Below are 18,746 nucleotides of genomic sequence, written 5' to 3' on the forward strand. Positions count from 1 at the left end.
GAATCCCGATTAGTGTTGCAGCCCATGGGTAGTACTAGATGCTGACGCCATCAGCAACCAGTGAGATGGCCCCTAGACAGCCACGATAATAAGCATAACCAGAGGAAGTATACTAAGCCCCAGTATACAACGTTACCATTTTGTTTCCAACACTCGAGAAGAACATAACACAGTATAATACTCCGAGTAGATTGATCCTTCTGAAACGAAACAATCTTCTACGGGCTTCTATCTACCCCACAGTGGGACAAGACAGTCGGTCAGCATTAATAATATTTGTAATCACGCTGTACTAACTATAACTAGTAACTAAGTACCACCTGCTATATAAACATCTCTCCCCTCTCTTCAACCACCTCACTACAGAGTACACCCAAATACAATCACAAGCACAAAATGGCTCCCTTCGGCAAGATCTACAGCTACCCCAACAACCCCCGGGTTGCCAAGGTACACCGCTCCGCCTCCCCATACCCGCGAACACCATACTAACAATCCCAGGCCCAAGCCGCCGCCAACATCAACGGCCTGGAGCTCGACATCCCCGAGTTCAAGATCGGCGAGACGAACCGCACGCCGGAGTTCCTGGCCAAGTTCCCGTTCGGCAAGGTGCCGGCCTTTGAGGGCGCCGACGGCACGACCCTCGTCGAGTCCGACGCCATCGCGCAGTACATCGCCGAGAGCGGGCCGGCCGCCGACCAGCTGGTGGGCGCGACGCCCGTGCAGCGCGCCCTGATCCGCCAGTGGATTTCTTTCGCGGACGGCGAGGCCATCGCGCCGGTCATCGAGCTGGTCATCCCCCGGCTAGGGTTCCGGCCGTTCAACGCGGCGACGGAGACGGCCGCCCTCCAGAAGTTGGAGCGCTCGCTGGGGTATCTGGAGAAGCATCTGGCGGGACGGACTTGGTTGGCTACGGCTGAGAAGCTTAGTCTGGCGGATATCACGGTCGCGTCGGCGCTGCAGTGGGGATTTGTCTATGCCATTGATGCGGAGATGCGCGCCAAGTATCCCAGTGTCATGGCCTGGTACCAGCGCACCATTGAGTCCGAGGGCGTCAAGCAGGCCTTTGGCGAGCAAAAGTATGTCGAAAAGCGCGAGATCCCCAAGGCTTAGACCGAACCATGTAGATCGTGGCTTGGCGGACGTCTTACGGATAGACTCATGAATTATGAATGATTGAATTCAATACTTCAGACCACGCTCCTAGAAATACGTAAGGATACCCGTACAGTCAACAATACAATGTTACACCCACTACAGACGAGCGACCGGGGCGCCCTCCTTCTTCTCCTTCGACAAAGTCTTGGCCAGTCCGCGACTGGCAAAGTCGGCAATCGCCATGTTGGTGACCATCGGGTTCACCCCGCTGGCGCTGGGGAACACCGACGCGTCCATGACATACAGCCCTTTGGTGCCCCAGACCTGGCAGTCGGGGTCGACCACGCTCGACGCCGGCGACTTGCCCATGCGGCAGCTGCCCATCTGGTGCGCACAGGCGAACAGCGTCCGTTCCGGTTCCAAAGCCTTCCGACGCAGCTCCGCCAACCACGACTGGAGCGCGGCGTTGTTCGTGCCCTCAGCATCGTCGGCATCAGCCTCCGCCGGACGGATAAACGGTGGCAGACCGCGGCACGACGTGTGGAACTCCTTTGCGCCCGAGATGTAGGCAATCTTGGCACTGGCCGCAAGCGCCTCAACCATGTGGTTCCGATCATACGACGAGACCGAGTAATCGACCCGGCAACGGCCATCCACGGGGTCTGGATACACTCGTCCCGAATCCCGATCCCTCGTCAGCATGATGAAGCCCCCCATGTGTGGCAGCTTGGCCACGAACTTCTTGTAGTCAAGACCGTCGCGCCATGGGAACGCCGGGAGAAAAGCGGGAGGCAGCATGGTGACACACTCGATCTTGACGCCATGGCCCTTGCCATCCTGGTCTTCGAGTTCGTTGACCACCGTGGTCAGACAGGCGCCCTCCCAAGGGCGGGTCTCCTCTTCGAAGACTGCAGTCGCCAGGACGACTACATCGAGTCAGAAAGTGGATCAGACAGGTCGAACGGGGGCGAGAACTTACCAGGGTGTAGATAGAGGTTTCGGCCGATCTGCGAGTTCTTGAGTCCGCTCCGGAGCAGCAACAACGGACTCTGCAGGGAACCACACGCGACGACCACCTTCTTGGCCTTGATGATGACCTTGCGCTTTCTCGCGCCCTCGCCGGACAGCCCCAAGTAAGAGTCGCGCGAGGTCCATGTGCCCTCAACCCCAGAGGCGACCTGGCCTCCCTTGGTGTTGTCGAACAATACTTTATCCGCCCGGAATCCCTCCATGAAGGTGGCGCCCGCCTTGGCAGCATCGGCGAGCCAGGATTCCGTCGGGCCCTTCTTCCCTGTAGAGTGACATCCCATGGTGCAATATCCACAGTAGTGACCAGTTCCACCCGTGTTCTGGGGAACCGGCTTCGCCGCATAGCCCAATTTCCGAGCACCCTCCAACAGCATCCGGTTCTGGAAGTTGTGGTCCTGGTGCTCGTCGCTGACCCCCATCCGGTCACACACACGATCCAGACAGCGCTGGAACTCGAACGAAGTGAAGAAAGGGAGACCAGCATCCGCCCATTCTTGACGGACGTAGCCCTGAGTTTGGAGGGAGGCGGACCAGTTGACGGTGCCGCCACCGCCCCAGGTTGAGCCGGCGAAGAGACCCATGGTGCCGTCGTCGGTACCTGTTGCGGCGCTGGCCTCGAACATGGAGTTCAGGCCCTCGTTGAAGCCCATTGGGAAATGACGCGACGAGTACTGATAGCCCTTTTCCACCACGAGCACCTTATGGCCGGCCTCCGCCAGGTTTTTCGCAGTGACACCGCCTCCGCAGCCGCTTCCGACAATGACGACGTCCGTCTCGATGGTTTCAGGCTCATCACCAGGAGGAATCTGCAAGAACTGGTAGGGGAAGCCGTCTTCGGGCTTTCCATGGACTGGTACGCGGGGGAAGCCGATCACGGGGCAGATGGTGGGACTGGAGACGATCCAAGTCCGTTTGAAAATGCCTGACAAGGCCCGATATACGGCACGCAGAGGACGCAATCTTGACGTTTCCCAGCCGCGAAAGACCTGCTCCCGGTATTCCAGAGGTTGGTCCTGAATGGGGGTTATGGAGCCGGTGAGGATCAGCGAGCCCGCCTTGGTGCTGGGACCGTTAGTTCATACACATTGTTATGGGTACATTAAGTTGGTCACGTACTTGAGGGCGGTGAGGATCAGGCTGATGCCATTGCGACCTTCTTGATGGACATAGTTTGCAAAGAGGCGTTGAATCCCATCGCGGAAACCGGGATTTGAGGAGGCATGCTCTTCTAGATACTGGGTGGCCAGCTCGGAGGCGTTGGGGGCGTGAATGCGGGCGACCAAGTCCGAATGCACCGCATCGTACTCGGACTGGGAAATGACCTTGGCGGCGCGGGATTTAGGGGCAGAGGGAGCGATGGAGGGAATGACGGTGTCAGCCAGGGCCAAAAGAGTCGTCCATTGGAGGTCCGAGAAGACTTCGGTTGTCGGGACAGGCGGGAGAGCCACGTCCAGGGGGGTGTAGGCCACGGCCTGGTCCGTCATGGTGGCCATAGATGATAACAATTATAACGATGACAGACGGTTCAACGAGAGGAGACGATAGGTTCAGTGGAGACGGACATGGAACAGTTATATCCTGGGGGTAGGTGTTGTATAGGAAGGGAGCATGAAGAGCAGCCCATGTGGATGAGCCCAGAGGGGAAAGGCTTGCGAAGTGGCCGAGCGGCTGATTTCCGTTTGGGGCATGGCATAGCGGGGAAGCCAGGGAAAGCACGGGGGAGCTCATGGTCCATCATGGTCGATTGGAGTTTAGCTTCGCGTAGCGTCAGGCAGATCTTCGACATTGACGAGCTCTTGTCCAGAATGGAAGCCATTGGAGTACACCCAGAGTGCCAGAAGACAGGTTTGGATCACTACAACAGGTCTGTAATGAGCTTTTCAGGTTCAAGACAATCAGGAACTGGCGACACTGACAATGAAAGCAACGGCTCAACCAAGGAACGTAACCGAGGCTCGTCTGGGGAGGGAGATCACAAGGTGTGGGTCGATGCGGAGTCTAACGGGCGAAGGATGGAGGGGATGAGGGGATCGACGGAGAGCTGGTAGGCTGGAATGTGAGAATTGGATGACAGATGGATGAGGAAGAGAGGACGAAGCAGAAACAGATGAAGTGTAGGGAGGAGAGTAGAAGTCGTCGTGATGGTGGTCGTGGTGCATAGCGATATACAGATATTACATAATCCACACGTTGCACAACTGGTCCTGCGATAGGAAGGCGGTCAGTCGCATCTCCAAATGCCTCAACTTCACCATCTTATCTTCGTCTGTCGCACTCCAACCATCACCATGACTGCTTCCACCCCTCCTTCTCTTCCTCTTGAAAAAGTCTTCTCCATCCAGATCGGAACCGAGCTGTTCCGATTGTCCGGAGCTTCCATCGCCTCTGACGGTCCGTCACCATCCGGACCACCATATCTTGGCTGATCTCACTAAACCTCCTAGAGCCCCTTCGTACTTCTCGCGATTCTTCGAGAAACAATGGCAACACGCCAATGCCGATGGCTCCAACATTCGCACTCTGTACATTGACCGCGATCCAATCACCTTCAAGGACATCGCGCGACATCTGCAAGGTATTACCTCCCGTGCGTCTCGTCACACCTAATACTGACAGACAAGGGTACCACGTTACACCGAAAGACGGCGAGGCGTTCGTGAAACTCTTTGCCGACGCCCAATTCTACAGCTGTACGCCTTGTGCCTCCCTGCGTGATGCCCCATCTGATGAGCAACAGTACCCAGACTCATCTCGCAACTCTTCGAATCCGAAATCGTCATCCAAATCGGCGACCGCACCTTTAAGATCCCCCGCGACATCTTCTCCAGTCCAGGCGACTCGCCCAATTTCTTCACACTCGGCTTCGGCGCCTTCTTCGCCTCCCCAAGCGAAGTCTTCCCCGGACTGAACCGCAACGGTCTCCTCCGACCGCCGGCTATCATCCCGCCCAGCGTCCCCAATCGCTCCGGCGACGTCTTCGCGCAGCTCCTCCATCTGCTGCGCGGTTATCCGCTGGACATCCGCAACGAGACGCACCGCGCCGAGCTCCTCCGCGACTGTCGCTACTTCCACCTCCGCGGCCTCGAGCAGAAGCTCATCCCGCACCACATTAGCGTCAACCCCAGCACCTCGCGATCCGAGATTCTGCTCCGTCTGGAGGATGTGCGGCGGTCGGGGATCCACCTTGCGCCGGTAGAATCGGGCCAGGCGCCGACGATCACCAACCGGGTACAATATGCACGACCGTTTGTCGACGAGAAACCACACGATCTCATTCTTGAGATCGGCGGCGACAGCACCATCCTCCCTCAGCCAGCGGAACTCGGCTGCCGACCGAAATTCATCGGCCTGACCGACGCGCGCTTCTCGAGCTTCGTCCAGGTTGTCGCCGACAAAGCGAAGACGGAGGCGCAGACATCTGCATCCGCCACGCGCGTCGTCGCCGCAATCACAGCCACCACTGACTTGACCATCAACGGAGAACCAATGGCCCCGGCAGATGCATTTCCCGACCCGACAATATCACGGACAGACGCTCACGTCGCAAAACGTCGACGGGTGGAGGGGACCGACCTCCCGGAGGCCTGGTTCGTGCGCAAGGGTCACTGGGACGTCCGTTTTGTACAGGCCACGGCAGACGAGCCGCAGACCATGTTCCTCATGGCCGCCAAACTGGACGTGTATACCGATGCCCGACACCGACACCGGGCGCGGCCATTTCTAGGTTCATAAGATCCGAGATCTTCATAATTCATTCACTCGTTCTGATCGTAGCGTAGTCTATGTCTATGTCTAATCCGAGAAGCCTTCCCATTCATCTTCCACGCTTTCGTCCACGCCCTCGTCTTCCTGACCATCCCGAACAAACCCCGCGACAAAGAACCCCCCCGTCCCCTCGTCATCCCCCGGCCAACACCGCAGACACCCGTCGAGCTGCTCATCCGACAAGTCCACCGTAAGCTCGCCCTCACTGCGCACCCCGCGATGCTTCCACTTCCGCAGGCCCTCGGGCTGCTCCTCGCGACGCATGACCCGCCAGCCACGCCGTCGCGCAACCTCGGACGCCAGCACGCGCTCCACAACGGCCTCATTCTCGATTAGATGGATCGAGCACGTGCTGTACGTGACGCGGGTCGCGGCCGGGAAGCCAAGCGCGTGCTCGACAATGCGCGTCTGCAGGTTCGACAGCTTGGTCAGACGCTCCGGGTCCAGATGCGAGCTCGCGAGCTCGTTCTCCGCCTGGCTCACATCCTGCACTGCCGGCGGGTCGACCGTCTCCTCCTCACCATGCCGCTGCTTGCGCTTCTTCCCGCGCAGCGGCTTCTTCGTCGGCGCCGGCTTGCCGTCCGCGGGCAGTACCAGACTCGGCACGTCGTCGCGCCCGATGATCCCGCTGCCGGAACAGCTGGGGTCTAGCAGGAGTCCCGACACCGCTTGGAACCGCTCGTCGGCAGGGTCGAGCGCCAGAAAGTCCTGGCCCGGGAGGACGGTGACGAGGCTGTCGGCGCCGGCGGTAGCGACCATCTTCTGCAGGGTTTTTGCCCGGACGGGGGATGCGTCCATCGAGATGATCCGAGGCCTTTCCCTCTCACTTTTCTCCTGCTTCTGCGCGGATTGCTTCCCAAGCAGCAACACCAGATGTGTTGACTTATTCCCCGGCGCCGCACAACCGTCCAGCAGATCGCCCAGCCACTCCCCATCCACCAGCGGCCCATACGCCGGAAAACACGGCGCCGTGTCCTGCAGGATGATCTCGCCGCGGTGGTACGCCGGGAGGGCGGTCATTTCGACGGTGGGCGGAAACGCCAGCAGATCCGGGATGTGGGGGTCTAGCACGAGCTTCTTCTCATCACCGTCATTCTCTGCGTCGTCATCCTCCAGCGCCGCGAGTCCATCCACCGGCGTATACCCCCGGAACGTACTCTCCAACTGCGCCCCCAGCGACGACCGCACATTATTCACCCGCACCCACCGCGGATACACGCTCCGCCGCGGAGCCAGCGCGACCTTCTCCCGCCGCACGGCAGCCCTCAACTCCGCCAGCGACGCACATCCGCGCCGCACGCGCGCCTTGACAAACTCCCCCTTCAGCCGAGTCTTATGCCGCTCGACCGCCGCGCGCAGCGGATGCGACGACGGCGCGGCGATGCCGTTTTTCGCGAGGAGGTAGTCGTGCACGAGGAGGAGGGCGAGAAGGGGCGTAAGCTGTGCACCCCGTATCAGCTGGGAGCAAGATATGACAGAGCAGGAAAAGGGGGAGTACCTTAGGTTCAAGCTTGAGAATCCCCGCATTGTCGATAACCTCCTTGAGGAGGGTGTCCCATTTCGCGGCCTCGACGATCAGCGCGTACACCTGGGCCGGGTTGGCGCGCAGCGAGCGCGAGCTGTAGATGCGGGATTTGAAGGAGCCGCCTGTGGCGGGGGCGGAGAGGATGGAGACTGCGTCGTGGTAGAGGGACATTTCTGCATTATTATTATTACTGCAGTAGAGTGTCTGTAAGTAAGGTACCTGGGGCTGTTTGGGGCAGGCAGAAAATGGTGTTTGGTGTGTTTGCACTGGCTTCTCCGCCATCCACTACCCATAGTGTACTCCGCTCCGTACTTTTACACATTCACTTGGGTACTTTTCTCCTCCATTCCTCTTATATATATATATATATATATATATTTATACAACAATGCTCCATACAGCAGTGCTCCCACCACCGCACCATCCCCTCGTCCCGGACTCACCATCCAACCCGGCTCTATTCAACGACGCCCTCGCCGTGCGCATCGCCGTCTTCGTGCACGAACAGAACATCCCCCTCGAACTCGAAGTCGACGCCGACGACGCGCGCAGCTGGCACTGGATCGTCTACGACGAGAACACGCCCGTCGCGACCGCGCGGCTCGTGCCGCCGCCGCATGCGCCGCATGACACCGTCGACACAAACAGCACACTATGCGACGGCCGGTACGACCTGCGCGAGGAGCCGTGTGTGCGCATTGGGCGGGTCGCGGTGCGGAAGGAGTACCGCGGGCGGGGACTGGCTGTTGAATTACTGCGGACGATACTGGAATGGGTAGCGCAGAATCCGGATGCTGTGGATGAGGCGTACCGCCGGGTCTTGAAGGAGGAGGGAATCTCGGAGGGGAAGGGGTGGAACGGCCTGGTGCGGGTGCATTCGCAGGTTCCCGTGCAGCGGGTGTATGCACGGGTGGGCTTTGAGACGGAGGAGCGGATGGGGCGGTGGATGGAGGATGGGATTGAGCATGTGGGGATGGGGTTGAGGATTCCGATGCAAGCTACAGATTATAGAACCGACTAGAACTGACAAGTTAGATGATCGATTGTAGAATAGATTAAGTATCAAGTCTATATGCACCAACGCCAACATCAAGCAGATCGTCGCTGTAGAACAATGACGGGGTATCCTGACATGAAGGAAAACAAAATTAAAACCACCCGCCTCTTATGACGATCGCAAACCGGACTCCAGGCATAATACAAGCGAACAGCAACATCTATCGTGTACGTCGACGTTGCCCGTGGCAGGTCATTAACGAAACAAGGGTATCTTAGAAGGTGCTCCAGTTCCAGCCGCGGGGAACGCTGGCGGCGATTTCCGTGCTGGGGCCCAGCACGGCGGCCAGCGCTTTCTTGGCATCCTCGTCCGGCGAGGGCTGGGCGGTGTCGGGTTCGGGGGTGGCTTCCTGCTGGTGCTGCGCGTCGATGAGCTGCTGGATCTTGTTCAGGCGCTCAGTGCGACCCTCTTCCCAGCGCTGGTAGGCGTGCCAGCAGAGGTCGCAGGCGCGCGAGGGCACGCCGTTGGGATGGAAGCGGGCGTCCTGGTCGAGGGGGACCATGTGCGGGGTGTGCGAGGAGCAAAAGACGTGGCCGCAGTGACGGCAGTGGTGACGGCGCAGGAAGAGGCCAAAGGAGGAGCGACAGGTGGGGGAGTCGCAGTTGGGGGAGGCCGAGTCCGCCTGGTCAAGTTAGCATGGTGCTTAAGTGATAAAAGCTGCGACCGAGCGCGTTGGCTCACCTTCCAGTGATCTCTCGTGGGAGAACCGGTGACCTCGCCGAGGTGTTCATATTTCATCCACTCGTGCTCGGCGAGTTTGGTGACGCCGCTGGAGGCACTGTCGATGGTGGAGCGACGAGAGATGGGGTCCTGCTCGTCGAGACTGTCGAATGAGCCATGGATGCTGCGGGGCGGCGAGGGCGGCGAGGCCTTCTGGGGACGCTCGGTCGGGCGCAAGGCAGCCGGGACATAGAGCGGGGCCTTGGGAGGGCGCAGTTGACGAGAGGCGAGCGGGAGATACTGTTGACGGGGCGAGGTGGGAGAGTTGTTGGAGGGGGTGGTGGTGGTGGAGTTGACGGGAGAAGGGTGGCCATAGATGGAGATTTGGTTGGGAGTGGTAGTGGTGGTGGTGAGGACGTGAGTAGCCATGATGAACTAGTTGATGGAGAGAGTGGACGAGGATGAAGTCGGGGGATAATAAGGAGGAGGTGTCGTATTGGGTGGTAGTAGTGGTAGTAGTGGTGGTAGTAGTGGTGGTGTAGTAGTGGTGTAGTAGTGTGGTAATGGATGGCCGGAAAGGTGAGGGAGCGGGAAGAGGATCGAGGATAGGTTAGATATTAGGAGATTAAAGGAGCAGCATCGCAGTGGCAAGATGAAGCCGACGATGACGCAAAGAGTAGGTGTAGGTGTAGATGGAGATGGAGAGATGGAGAGGAGAGTTGGAGAAGAAGAAGATGATGAACAGCAGAAGAGAGGCAAGAGAGGCGAAGATAAGGAGAGGCGGGGAGTTTAGTTGAATATGAGGGCGTCTTTATTCGCCCGAGCGGATCGGATTGCCCGTTGGAATCTGGCCGTAGTTTGGTTTACATTACATAGTCTAGTCTGAGTTAGGAGGATTATCATATTAATATTAGGAGGTATTATAGTTATAGTCGAATTAATATAGAATACCACCGCTTCGATTGGTAGAACAGCCATGTCCATCCCTGCATTCTTCCTCATTATGACGCTCTTCTGGACGCTCTTCTTGACCGCTCTTCTCTTTCTCCTCTTTCCTCTATCTTCGTCTTTCTCATACATGCAGTATACTCCGTACATTATACTGTACTTCAGATTTTACGCACACACACTCTCTCTCAGCCTCCTCTCCCGTGGCAAGACTACCTACTCCATCGGGCATCGCTGAAAAGGGAATCCCCCGACCAAACCCCGGGGATGATTGGACCCCGAGGGTTTGGAACCGTACCCACGGGGGGCGGCGGGTCACTTACTCGGTCGGGAAGAGTTCACGAGCGATTGATCGGTGGACAGACCCGGTAGGTCAGTGATAACCAGGCATGTACATGTACATACATGTACATTGTGGTATGCACTGTCCTACCCAGACCATCTATACAGGTCGTATTCCCTACCTCCTATGTACCGTATACTCCATAGATAGTAATCATCATCTCACCGTCTTCTGCCAGACTGTGGAGACCAATCGGGTAACTGTTGGAGATGCCCCACCGGCCTCTCCGGATTGGTCGCCTCGCCTCTGTTATCGGAGCCATCTGATTGGACAGCAGCAATGCACGGTCTCTTATTGGTCCATGCCCAGTCTGTGTTTCAATTGGTCCGAGCTGAATCTCACCGTTGCGGTCGTGTATGCACTTAGTATGTACCTACGTTTCATCCGTTGATTCAGAAAGAGTACAAGTATAGTATAGTACTAATCAATAAGATACGGTGTACACAAAGAGCGTCTATTGACGAATCAATTCATCCTAGTACGCCCAAAAATGCGATCCGCCACCATCCGCCTACATCCCCTAAATCCCAATCGGGCAATCCCACGGAATTCCACCCGCTTCTCTGCCGAGGTTAGCCCCGTGGCCATCCATGGTTCTCCCAGCCACCGCCCGTCTGTCATTCTTTCGTTCTCCCGTTCGTCCGCGGAGTTGTTAAACCAAAACAGTGTCGCCTCCTTTCTACATGAAAGAGATCGGCTCCACTGATGTTCGCTTTACGTACGACTTACTATCCTCCGGCGGTCTTCACCGGCTTCGTCGGCTGCGTGCCACTACCGAGTCTTATTTTCGGTTGTTTATCATTTGTCGCTTCGAGAAGGACATCACGAGACTACTCCACGACGACTAATGTCGATTCTTTTTATAAGGTAAAACGACGGAGACAGCTCCGTCTCCGTCTGGACAACTACCGAGATTAGTCCGGACAGTACCTGCATTGCAGATCTGCAGCAATATCAGATCCTCTGCCAAGACCGATGGCTCCCATTACTCGATAGCTTTATCTGATCTGCTTTATTAACCGGTGGCAACGGAGTCAGCTGAGGCACTCCTGATCCGGCAAAGAACTAATTATCTGCTCTGCTGCAGTGTGAACACCTGTCCTCCTTGTACGACAAATCCCCCGTCGACTTTCTCGACATATCCCGTCCCTCGATACTTCGACAAAGGCACCTTCAGCGGGCTAGGCGGGACAACTGTCCCCTTCGTGCCTGCAGGGGCGATGACAGTCATGTTCAGCATACCGTCACGACCAAACGACCAATCCACCTGAATGCTACCCCCTGGCACAGGATATCTACCACGTGCGTACTCCAGCCCCAACGTCTGCGGCGCGACCGTCCACTCCTGGAACCCCGGCGTGACGGCCCTCACGCCCAGCACGTAGCGACTCAGCGCCCCCGTGGGCGCAGACCCCCACGCGTGACACAGCGAGGTGGACGCTCCCAGGCCGGGCGTCCCGTCGGCGTCCAACGTCTCCCACGTGCAGCCGGTGTAGTTGGCGTGCGAGGGATCGCTCATCGGCCCCCAGACGCTGCGCAGGAGGCGCTCGGCGTTCGCAGCGTCGTGGGCATGGAACGCCGCCTGCAGATGGTACCCGGCGGCGTAGGGGCTGATCTTCTGCGCCCAGCCGCTCGCCGCGCTTGCGTTCGAGAACGCCAGCGCCCCGGCGGGGACGTAGAGATCGCGGGCCATGGTGGAGAGGACGGTGCGCGCGGACCGGTTGCCGGCGACAGGCACTGTGTCGGTGAGGATGGCGAGGGCGTTGGCTTCCTGGGAGAAAAAGTCCCTGTGGGCGTCGGCGAGGTAGAAGGCCTGGAGCTCGTCGCTCCAGAGATGCGTGGAGATTGCGTGTTGCAGGGAGTGCAGGCGGTTTGCGTACGTGGTAGCGTTGAGCCGGCCGTCCGCCATATACGGGAGCCACTGCTTCAAGGCGTGTGCGTAGATCAGGTTGAATTTGGACACGACGCCGCTCAGCGGGGGGTCGTAGTAGTTCCAGTCGCCGCCGAAGGTGGCGTCGGAGATATTGAGAAGCCCGTTCGGTAGCGTCTGGCTGTCCGCCCAGTCGAACAGCCGGCTGACGCGCGGCGCCCAGTTGCGGAGAAATGATGCATCGCCCGTCTGCTCGTAGTACTGCGCCATCGCACTCGCCAGACTGAAGGAATACCCGATCAAGCCGGTGATATTAGCCTGGATCGGTTCCGTCCGCGGCGCTTGTTGCACCTTCGCGGTCGGTGTGAAGAAGCCCGGCAACATCTGCATGGACCCGAGGAGCGCGATGGATCCGTTGATGTACTCCAACCCGTTCGTGCTGGCAAAGGCGGTGCGCGCGGTGATGTCCAGGTCTCCGGCGTAGGCGATGCGATCGCGCCGCGAGCCATCCACGCTGACGGGGAGCGGGTTGGTGCCGAGGAGGAAGTCCTCCAGGGCTGACCTGTCTGTCAGCGACGACGAATACATCTGCGTCCCGAACGCGGTCAAGGAGACATTTGTGAACACGGCCGTGTGGCCGAACGAGGCGCCCAGTCCGAAGGAGCCGTAAAAGGCGGCGGTTTGGGAGAAGTCCAGCACGGGGGTTCCATCGATCTGGATGTTGATCCGCGTCGCATTCACCGTTGCCTCGACCGTGTGCCACTGGTTGAGGGCGACGGTGGGAGGCAGGACCGCCGACGCCAGCGGGGGACCTCCCATCTCCGTGGATCCAGCATGGGCCGAGATGGACGAGTTGGCCACATCTACAAAGATGTAGACGCCGTTCCCCAGCGTGTCACTCAGTACTGTGGCTCCAAAACCACGCACTACCGGCTTCACAGAGAAGGCGACCGTGTACGCCGTCAGGGCAGCGGCAAAGTCGGCCGCGAATGGCTGCGGCGCCAGGCTATCCACGAGAGCGCCCTCGTCAGTGACCACCCAGAAATCCGGAAGAGATCGCGCGGGAAACTCGTTCAGCTGCACGGTGCGCGCCCCCGTCTCCCAGATCCGATTCAGCATGGGGTCCGAGCAATTGAAGGATCCTGGAAGTTGCGACAAGGGCACCTCATGCACAGCTGGCCGGAAGCCCACAAAGGATAGTTCCAACTCCCCAGCACTCGACAGGTTCAGCTTCTGGTACCGGAGGGCGCCCTGGATCAGACGGTTCTCGTAGGTCTTCTCTTCCGTGATGTTGTACCGATTGATGCGATAAGTGTCCATGGCTGCAGCCAGGGGCAGGGGTCCGTCCGCCTATAGATCGGTCAAGGTCTATCAATGCATGGATGTGTCGCATTATCAGCATGCAACTTACCATGTACGTGTCCAAGAGGGCATTGGTCTCGCTGTAGCTCATCTCGAACACGGAAGTATTTCCCGATCTCCGGGATACGTGAAATGTCCCATATCCTTCCACGTCGCGTCCATAGTCCAGAATGAGGACGGATGGAGAAGTACCGTCCGAGGAGAGGGTATATGTGGTCCCATTATGTACCGCATGGGGTGTGCCGTGGTGGTCTCTATAGATCCGCGGTGCCAGAAGGGCGTAGCCGAAGGTAGCCTGGAGGGCTCCTGCAAGAAGAAGATGCTTGAGACGCATTGCTGGGCATGTAAGCTACAGCGTGTGCATTCAACGATGCAACGAGATGGTCGTTCACGGCGGTTATATAGAAGTCGTGCGTTGCCACTGTTCTATACTTCAGGAGATGGTCTCCACAACGGGTGGATCGGTCGATACGAGTAAACGAGCCCATACTCTGCCAACGTTCGTACCGCGGATCGACGCCGTATGGGTAGAACGAGAATACGAACTCTATGTTTGAAAATCTTCAGACCGATTGTCTCAAGTCTGGAAGATGCTCCATAAAGACTTGAGGTATGGTCAAAGGGGTATACCTTTAGGTTCCTCGTATCTCTCGTACCCAGGTCAATAGCAACCAGGAAGTATACTACCCTAGTTATGCTGACCCGGTATATCTAGTCCCGCTTACGAGTACAGGGAACAAGGATCTACAGGAGTCTGACTATTGCATATAGTATATCATACACAAGCTATAGCTGGGGATTCTGCATCCACGGAAGGATCAAACTTTTTCACCCCATATACTGATCTGCCGTCAGCACATAGGAACCGGGTCAAAATCTATGAATCTGATCCTTGGTGAATCCTAGACGGGCAAGGATTCCCTCTGCACGTCTAGATCCCACCAAAGACTCTTCCAATGCAGGAGGTCCGCAGACGAAGACCTCGGTATCATGGTCCGGCCGACCCACAACATCTCTCAAGAGCTCTTCCCTGATGTAGCCCTTGCGCAACGGGGTATCTTTCTCAGTCGGGCGGCTGACAGTGTAGAGATACTCAAACCGACCCGGGAAGCGCTGCGTATACTCGTCTAGCTCTTTCTTAAGGAGCAGGTCCTGCTCGGTATTCACACCAAAGACTAGTTTAATCCTGGTCTTGTCCTCGGGGTTATCCAGGATGCCTTGGATGAGCTGGTAGATGGGTGTGATGCCAGCACCGCCGGCAATGAGCAAGACCTGCGTGAACTGGTTCGGCCTCCAGGGGAAGCCTTTCAGGGCCGTCACAAAGGTGAGTGTGTCACCCGGCACCAGCGAGTGCAGATGGGTGCTTGCTTTGCCATTGGGGTATTTCTTGACCAATAAGTCAATCCCACCGCGCTGATCTACCAAGCATGATCAGTGATTCGGACAAGCTGCAGAGAACGCGACAGTCATACCGAGACGGCTGATCGGGGTGTAGGGCCGTAGCACCGGCAGCCATCGGCCTTTCGGCCAGGAAACAGTGAGCAGCGCGGCTGGAGAGCTGCAGTTAGCTGATAGTCATGATGGGGAGCCTCCCAACATACAAGTCAGCGTCAATCCGCTTTGGGCCTGGGGATCGGGGAATTCAAAAGCAAGGCGTTTGGTGTTGTGGTTCACTTGTTGGACGTCTTTTAAGCGCAGAGTTGTCAGGCCCAGGCCTCCAAAGACCGTGGGCGGCTCGTCAGACTCGGCATGAGCTGAGCGCATGCCATAGTACGCTCCAATACCGGCGGCGGCGCACGCAGAGACCAAGGCTGTTCGGGACCGGATAGTGTACAGTGGCAGTCGCCAGGACATAATGACGGCGGGAAAGGATGAGGATATGATCAATCAATCAAATCTTTGGAGGGCGTGAAGCTCGGAAGCAGCTTTATACATCTGCTCGGTCCGCCACTCTCCAAAAGCCGCCAGAATCCGTCGGCGTCGCATGGAACCTCGACTGTCCGATGTTCCTCATGGAATCGCACGATTGAGCATTGCAATGGCTGTTTCACAGGGCTGACTCTTTTCTATTCCAGATTGATGCCCCTTCCAGTACTTATATCAGTACTATGCAATATGGCGGTGCTGAAGACATCCGAACATCGAGACGCATGGCCCATGGAGTACACAGACATACCGTTTAAAGACACATCTATCGCCTATACAACTGTTATAACCCACAGCCACGATCAATTAATGCCTAGGTACAACATTGCATCGGTACCTGTACGGATGCTGACAGGTACAGAAAGTGGCCGCATTAGTCGACGACGTCATACAGTGACATCCGTATCAGCCCGTCATCATCACCACCATCATCACTATCACTGTCATCTCCAACAAACCACCACCACACCTCCGACAGGCTCTACTTGATACTTCCAGAACCAATCAGAAAGAAGGAGAATAGGAAAAACAAAATGAAACTCTCCGTCTTCAGCGCCAAGTCCTACGACAAACAATACCTCGACTCCATCCGCGACACCCACCACCCCTCCCTCTGCGAAACCATCTACCACTCCTTCGCGCTCTCCCCCGAAACCGTCTCTCTCGCGCAGGGCAGCGACGCCGTCTGCGTCTTCGTCAACGACAGCCTCAGCGCCCCCGTGCTCACCACCCTGCACAGCTACGGCGTGCGCGCCATCCTGCTCCGCTGCGCCGGCTTCAACAACGTCGACCTCCCCACCGCCGAGAAACTCGGCCTCTTCGTCGCCAACGTGCCGAGCTACTCGCCCGAAGCCGTGGCCGAGTTCGCCGTCGCGCTGATCCAGACGCTGAACCGCAAGACGCACCGCGCGTACAACCGCGTGCGCGAGGGCAACTTCAACCTCGAGGGGTTCCTGGGCGTGACGCTGTGCGGGAAGACGGTCGGCGTAGTGGGCGTCGGCCGCATCGGGCTGGCGTTCGCCCGCATCATGCACGGCTTCGGGTGCCGGCTGCTGGCGTTTGATCCGTTCGGCGGCGACGAGTTCCGGCAGTACGGCGAGTTTGTCGATCTCGATACGCTGCTGGCAAGCAGTGACATTGTCAGTCTGCACTGTCCGCTGACGGAGGGCACGCGGCACATTATCAATGACGGCACGCTGGCGCGCATGAAGAAGGGCGCGCTGCTGGTCAACACGTCGCGCGGCGGGCTCGTCAACACCCGCGCCACGATCCAGGCGCTGAAGACCGGCCAGATCGGCGGGCTGGCGCTCGACGTGTACGAGGAGGAGGGCGATCTGTTCTACAATGACCATTCCGCCGAGATCATCCACGACGACATGCTCATGCGTCTGATGACGTTCCACAACGTGCTGGTCTGCGGCCACCAGGCCTTCTTTACGGCCGAGGCGCTGCGCGAGATTGCTTCCGTCACGCTGAGCAACCTGGAGGACTTTGTCATGCGCCGGTCGTGCAAGAACTCGCTGGTCACTGAGGGCCATTTGATGGTGGCGCCGGATAAGGAGCCGGTGCGGTTATAGTCTAGAAGCATTGATAGATTCATTCCATCATGACCGTCGTCATCATATCATATCATCCGAGACTGCACTATCGTAGAGCACTACGTACTACCACACCGACCAAGCGGCCGACGCAGCAAACGCATGGCCCTAGGGACGATCCTCTGTCCATGGATAAGCAAAGGAACCACCGCAACCAACCACATCAGATACACCAGACACACCGCGCCGGTGATGCGCAGCCTCTCCCCAATCGACAAGACGACGTCCGAGCGCTCAAGCTCCCTCCCGTCAGCCAACGCCTCTGCCATCCGACACGCCACGCGGTGATTGATCTTCTCCCACGTCGTCTCCTCCGCATACAGCCGGGCCGCCGTCGCCAGGCCCTCCCGCAGCGGCACACGCGCCGCGACCTCGCGAACGACAGCAACAAACCGGTCCAAATCCTCCGGCGGAACGAGATACCCCGTCTGCCCGTCCCGCACGATATCCGACGGCCCGCCCTGGTCGCGCGCCACCACCGGCAGCCCGCTCGCCATGGCCTCCAACACGACCAGCCCGAAGGTCTCGGTGACGGAGCAGTGCAGGAAGACGTCAGCGGAGGCATACGCACGGGCCAGCGGCAGGCCTGTCAGGAAGCCCGTGAAGACGACGCGATCGCGGACGGGGTCGAACAGCCGCTGGATGCGGGTCTGGACGGCCGGGTTGCGGTTGCCGCCGACGATGAGGAGCGTGAAGGCGAGTTTCGTCTCGGCGAGCTTGGTGGCTGCGCGCGCGAGGAACTCGAAGCCCTTCTCCGGGGCGAGGCGGCACACGCAGACGAGGATGAGCTCGCCGTTTGGGGCGATGGCGGCGCGGTAGGCGTCGTCGCGGCGGGAGGGGTGGAAGAGGGCGGTGTCGACGCCGCGGCCGAGCTGGACGCACCGGTCCACGGGGGCGTGCGCGGTCTTCAGATAGTCCAGCACGGCGGTGCAGGGGTAGAAGATGGTGTGCACGGCGGCATGGCGGAAGAGGTAGCCCTGCACGGTGGCCAGCAGCCAGACGGCGAAGCGGGCGAGCGGCGCGGGAAAGATGATCTCGCTGTAGGCGGACAGGTCGGTCTGGAAGTTGAGCAGCACCACGGGCGGGTTGCGCAGCTGGCGCGTCTGCAGGAGCACCTGGAAGCCGAGCGAGGCCGGACTGGCGACGTAGATGAGATCGGGCTGGAAGCTGCGGTTGTAGATGTCGTCTAGCCGGAAGGGATATACCACGGTTAGATCCGGGTTGTAGGGTAGAGGATAGCCGGGCAGACGGATATCGCGCGAGGAGTCTGCGCCCTCAAACTGCGGCGCTACGACGACGATGTCGACGCCATGTCGGCGCAGATACTCGACCAGACTGATGGTGGTGCGACTGACGCCGTTGACGGGGCCGAACGATTCGGTGGTGAGCAGGATGCGCTTGGCCCGGAGGATGCTGGGGAAGGCCATGTCGCTGCCTGTTGCAGAGAAGAGTGAGTGTTGTGTTGCTTTGACCAGATCATGAGGCATTAATAGTGGTGATCTTGGTGATGGTGGTGATCATCGTGACTGAGCTTGTCAGGGCTTCACCCGGCCACGTGCGAAAGG

At 58.5% G+C, this 18,746-nt stretch overlaps 7 protein-coding genes across 7 annotated transcripts; 1 reads left to right on the forward strand and 6 right to left on the reverse strand.

The window, feature by feature from the left end:
• Positions 1-396: 396 nt before the first annotated feature.
• ATEG_05085 (glutathione S-transferase family protein) lies at positions 397-1,113 on the forward strand (the record flags this gene model as incomplete). The annotated part of the gene is made up of 2 exons (XM_001214263.1): positions 397-450; positions 502-1,113. 2 exons carry the CDS (start codon positions 397-399, stop codon positions 1,111-1,113), a joined length of 666 nt encoding a protein of 221 aa, XP_001214263.1.
• A 141-nt stretch (positions 1,114-1,254) lies between these two features.
• Positions 1,255-3,611, reverse strand: ATEG_05086 (uncharacterized protein; the record flags this gene model as incomplete). Its single annotated transcript, XM_001214264.1, has 3 exons — positions 1,255-2,024; positions 2,078-3,189; positions 3,244-3,611. The coding sequence occupies 3 exons, from the start codon at positions 3,609-3,611 to the stop codon at positions 1,255-1,257; spliced, it is 2,250 nt and encodes a 749-aa protein (XP_001214264.1).
• A 2,308-nt stretch (positions 3,612-5,919) lies between these two features.
• On the reverse strand, positions 5,920-7,710 carry ATEG_05087 (rRNA (cytosine-C5-)-methyltransferase RCM1; the record flags this gene model as incomplete). The annotated part of the gene is made up of 3 exons (XM_001214265.1): positions 5,920-7,332; positions 7,391-7,590; positions 7,707-7,710. The coding sequence occupies 3 exons, from the start codon at positions 7,708-7,710 to the stop codon at positions 5,920-5,922; spliced, it is 1,617 nt and encodes a 538-aa protein (XP_001214265.1).
• A 978-nt stretch (positions 7,711-8,688) lies between these two features.
• Positions 8,689-9,563, reverse strand: ATEG_05088 (FYVE zinc finger domain-containing protein; the record flags this gene model as incomplete). Its single annotated transcript, XM_001214266.1, has 2 exons — positions 8,689-9,096; positions 9,156-9,563. The coding sequence occupies 2 exons, from the start codon at positions 9,561-9,563 to the stop codon at positions 8,689-8,691; spliced, it is 816 nt and encodes a 271-aa protein (XP_001214266.1).
• Positions 9,564-11,494: 1,931 nt separating this feature from the next.
• Positions 11,495-13,991, reverse strand: ATEG_05089 (putative alpha-L-rhamnosidase C; the record flags this gene model as incomplete). The annotated part of the gene is made up of 2 exons (XM_001214267.1): positions 11,495-13,645; positions 13,707-13,991. 2 exons carry the CDS (start codon positions 13,989-13,991, stop codon positions 11,495-11,497), a joined length of 2,436 nt encoding a protein of 811 aa, XP_001214267.1.
• Positions 13,992-14,527: 536 nt separating this feature from the next.
• ATEG_05090 (cytochrome b5 reductase family protein) lies at positions 14,528-15,511 on the reverse strand (the record flags this gene model as incomplete). Its single annotated transcript, XM_001214268.1, has 3 exons — positions 14,528-15,075; positions 15,130-15,207; positions 15,259-15,511. 3 exons carry the CDS (start codon positions 15,509-15,511, stop codon positions 14,528-14,530), a joined length of 879 nt encoding a protein of 292 aa, XP_001214268.1.
• Positions 15,512-16,026: 515 nt separating this feature from the next.
• On the reverse strand, positions 16,027-18,608 carry ATEG_05091 (glycosyltransferase family 4 protein; the record flags this gene model as incomplete). The annotated part of the gene is made up of 2 exons (XM_001214269.1): positions 16,027-17,064; positions 17,364-18,608. 2 exons carry the CDS (start codon positions 18,606-18,608, stop codon positions 16,027-16,029), a joined length of 2,283 nt encoding a protein of 760 aa, XP_001214269.1.
• Between the last annotated feature and the right edge of the window lie 138 nt (positions 18,609-18,746).

Source organism: Aspergillus terreus, genomic scaffold, assembly GCF_000149615.1.
Source record: "Aspergillus terreus NIH2624 scaffold_7 genomic scaffold, whole genome shotgun sequence".
In the NCBI taxonomy this organism is placed as follows: Eukaryota; Fungi; Ascomycota; class Eurotiomycetes; order Eurotiales; family Aspergillaceae; genus Aspergillus; species Aspergillus terreus.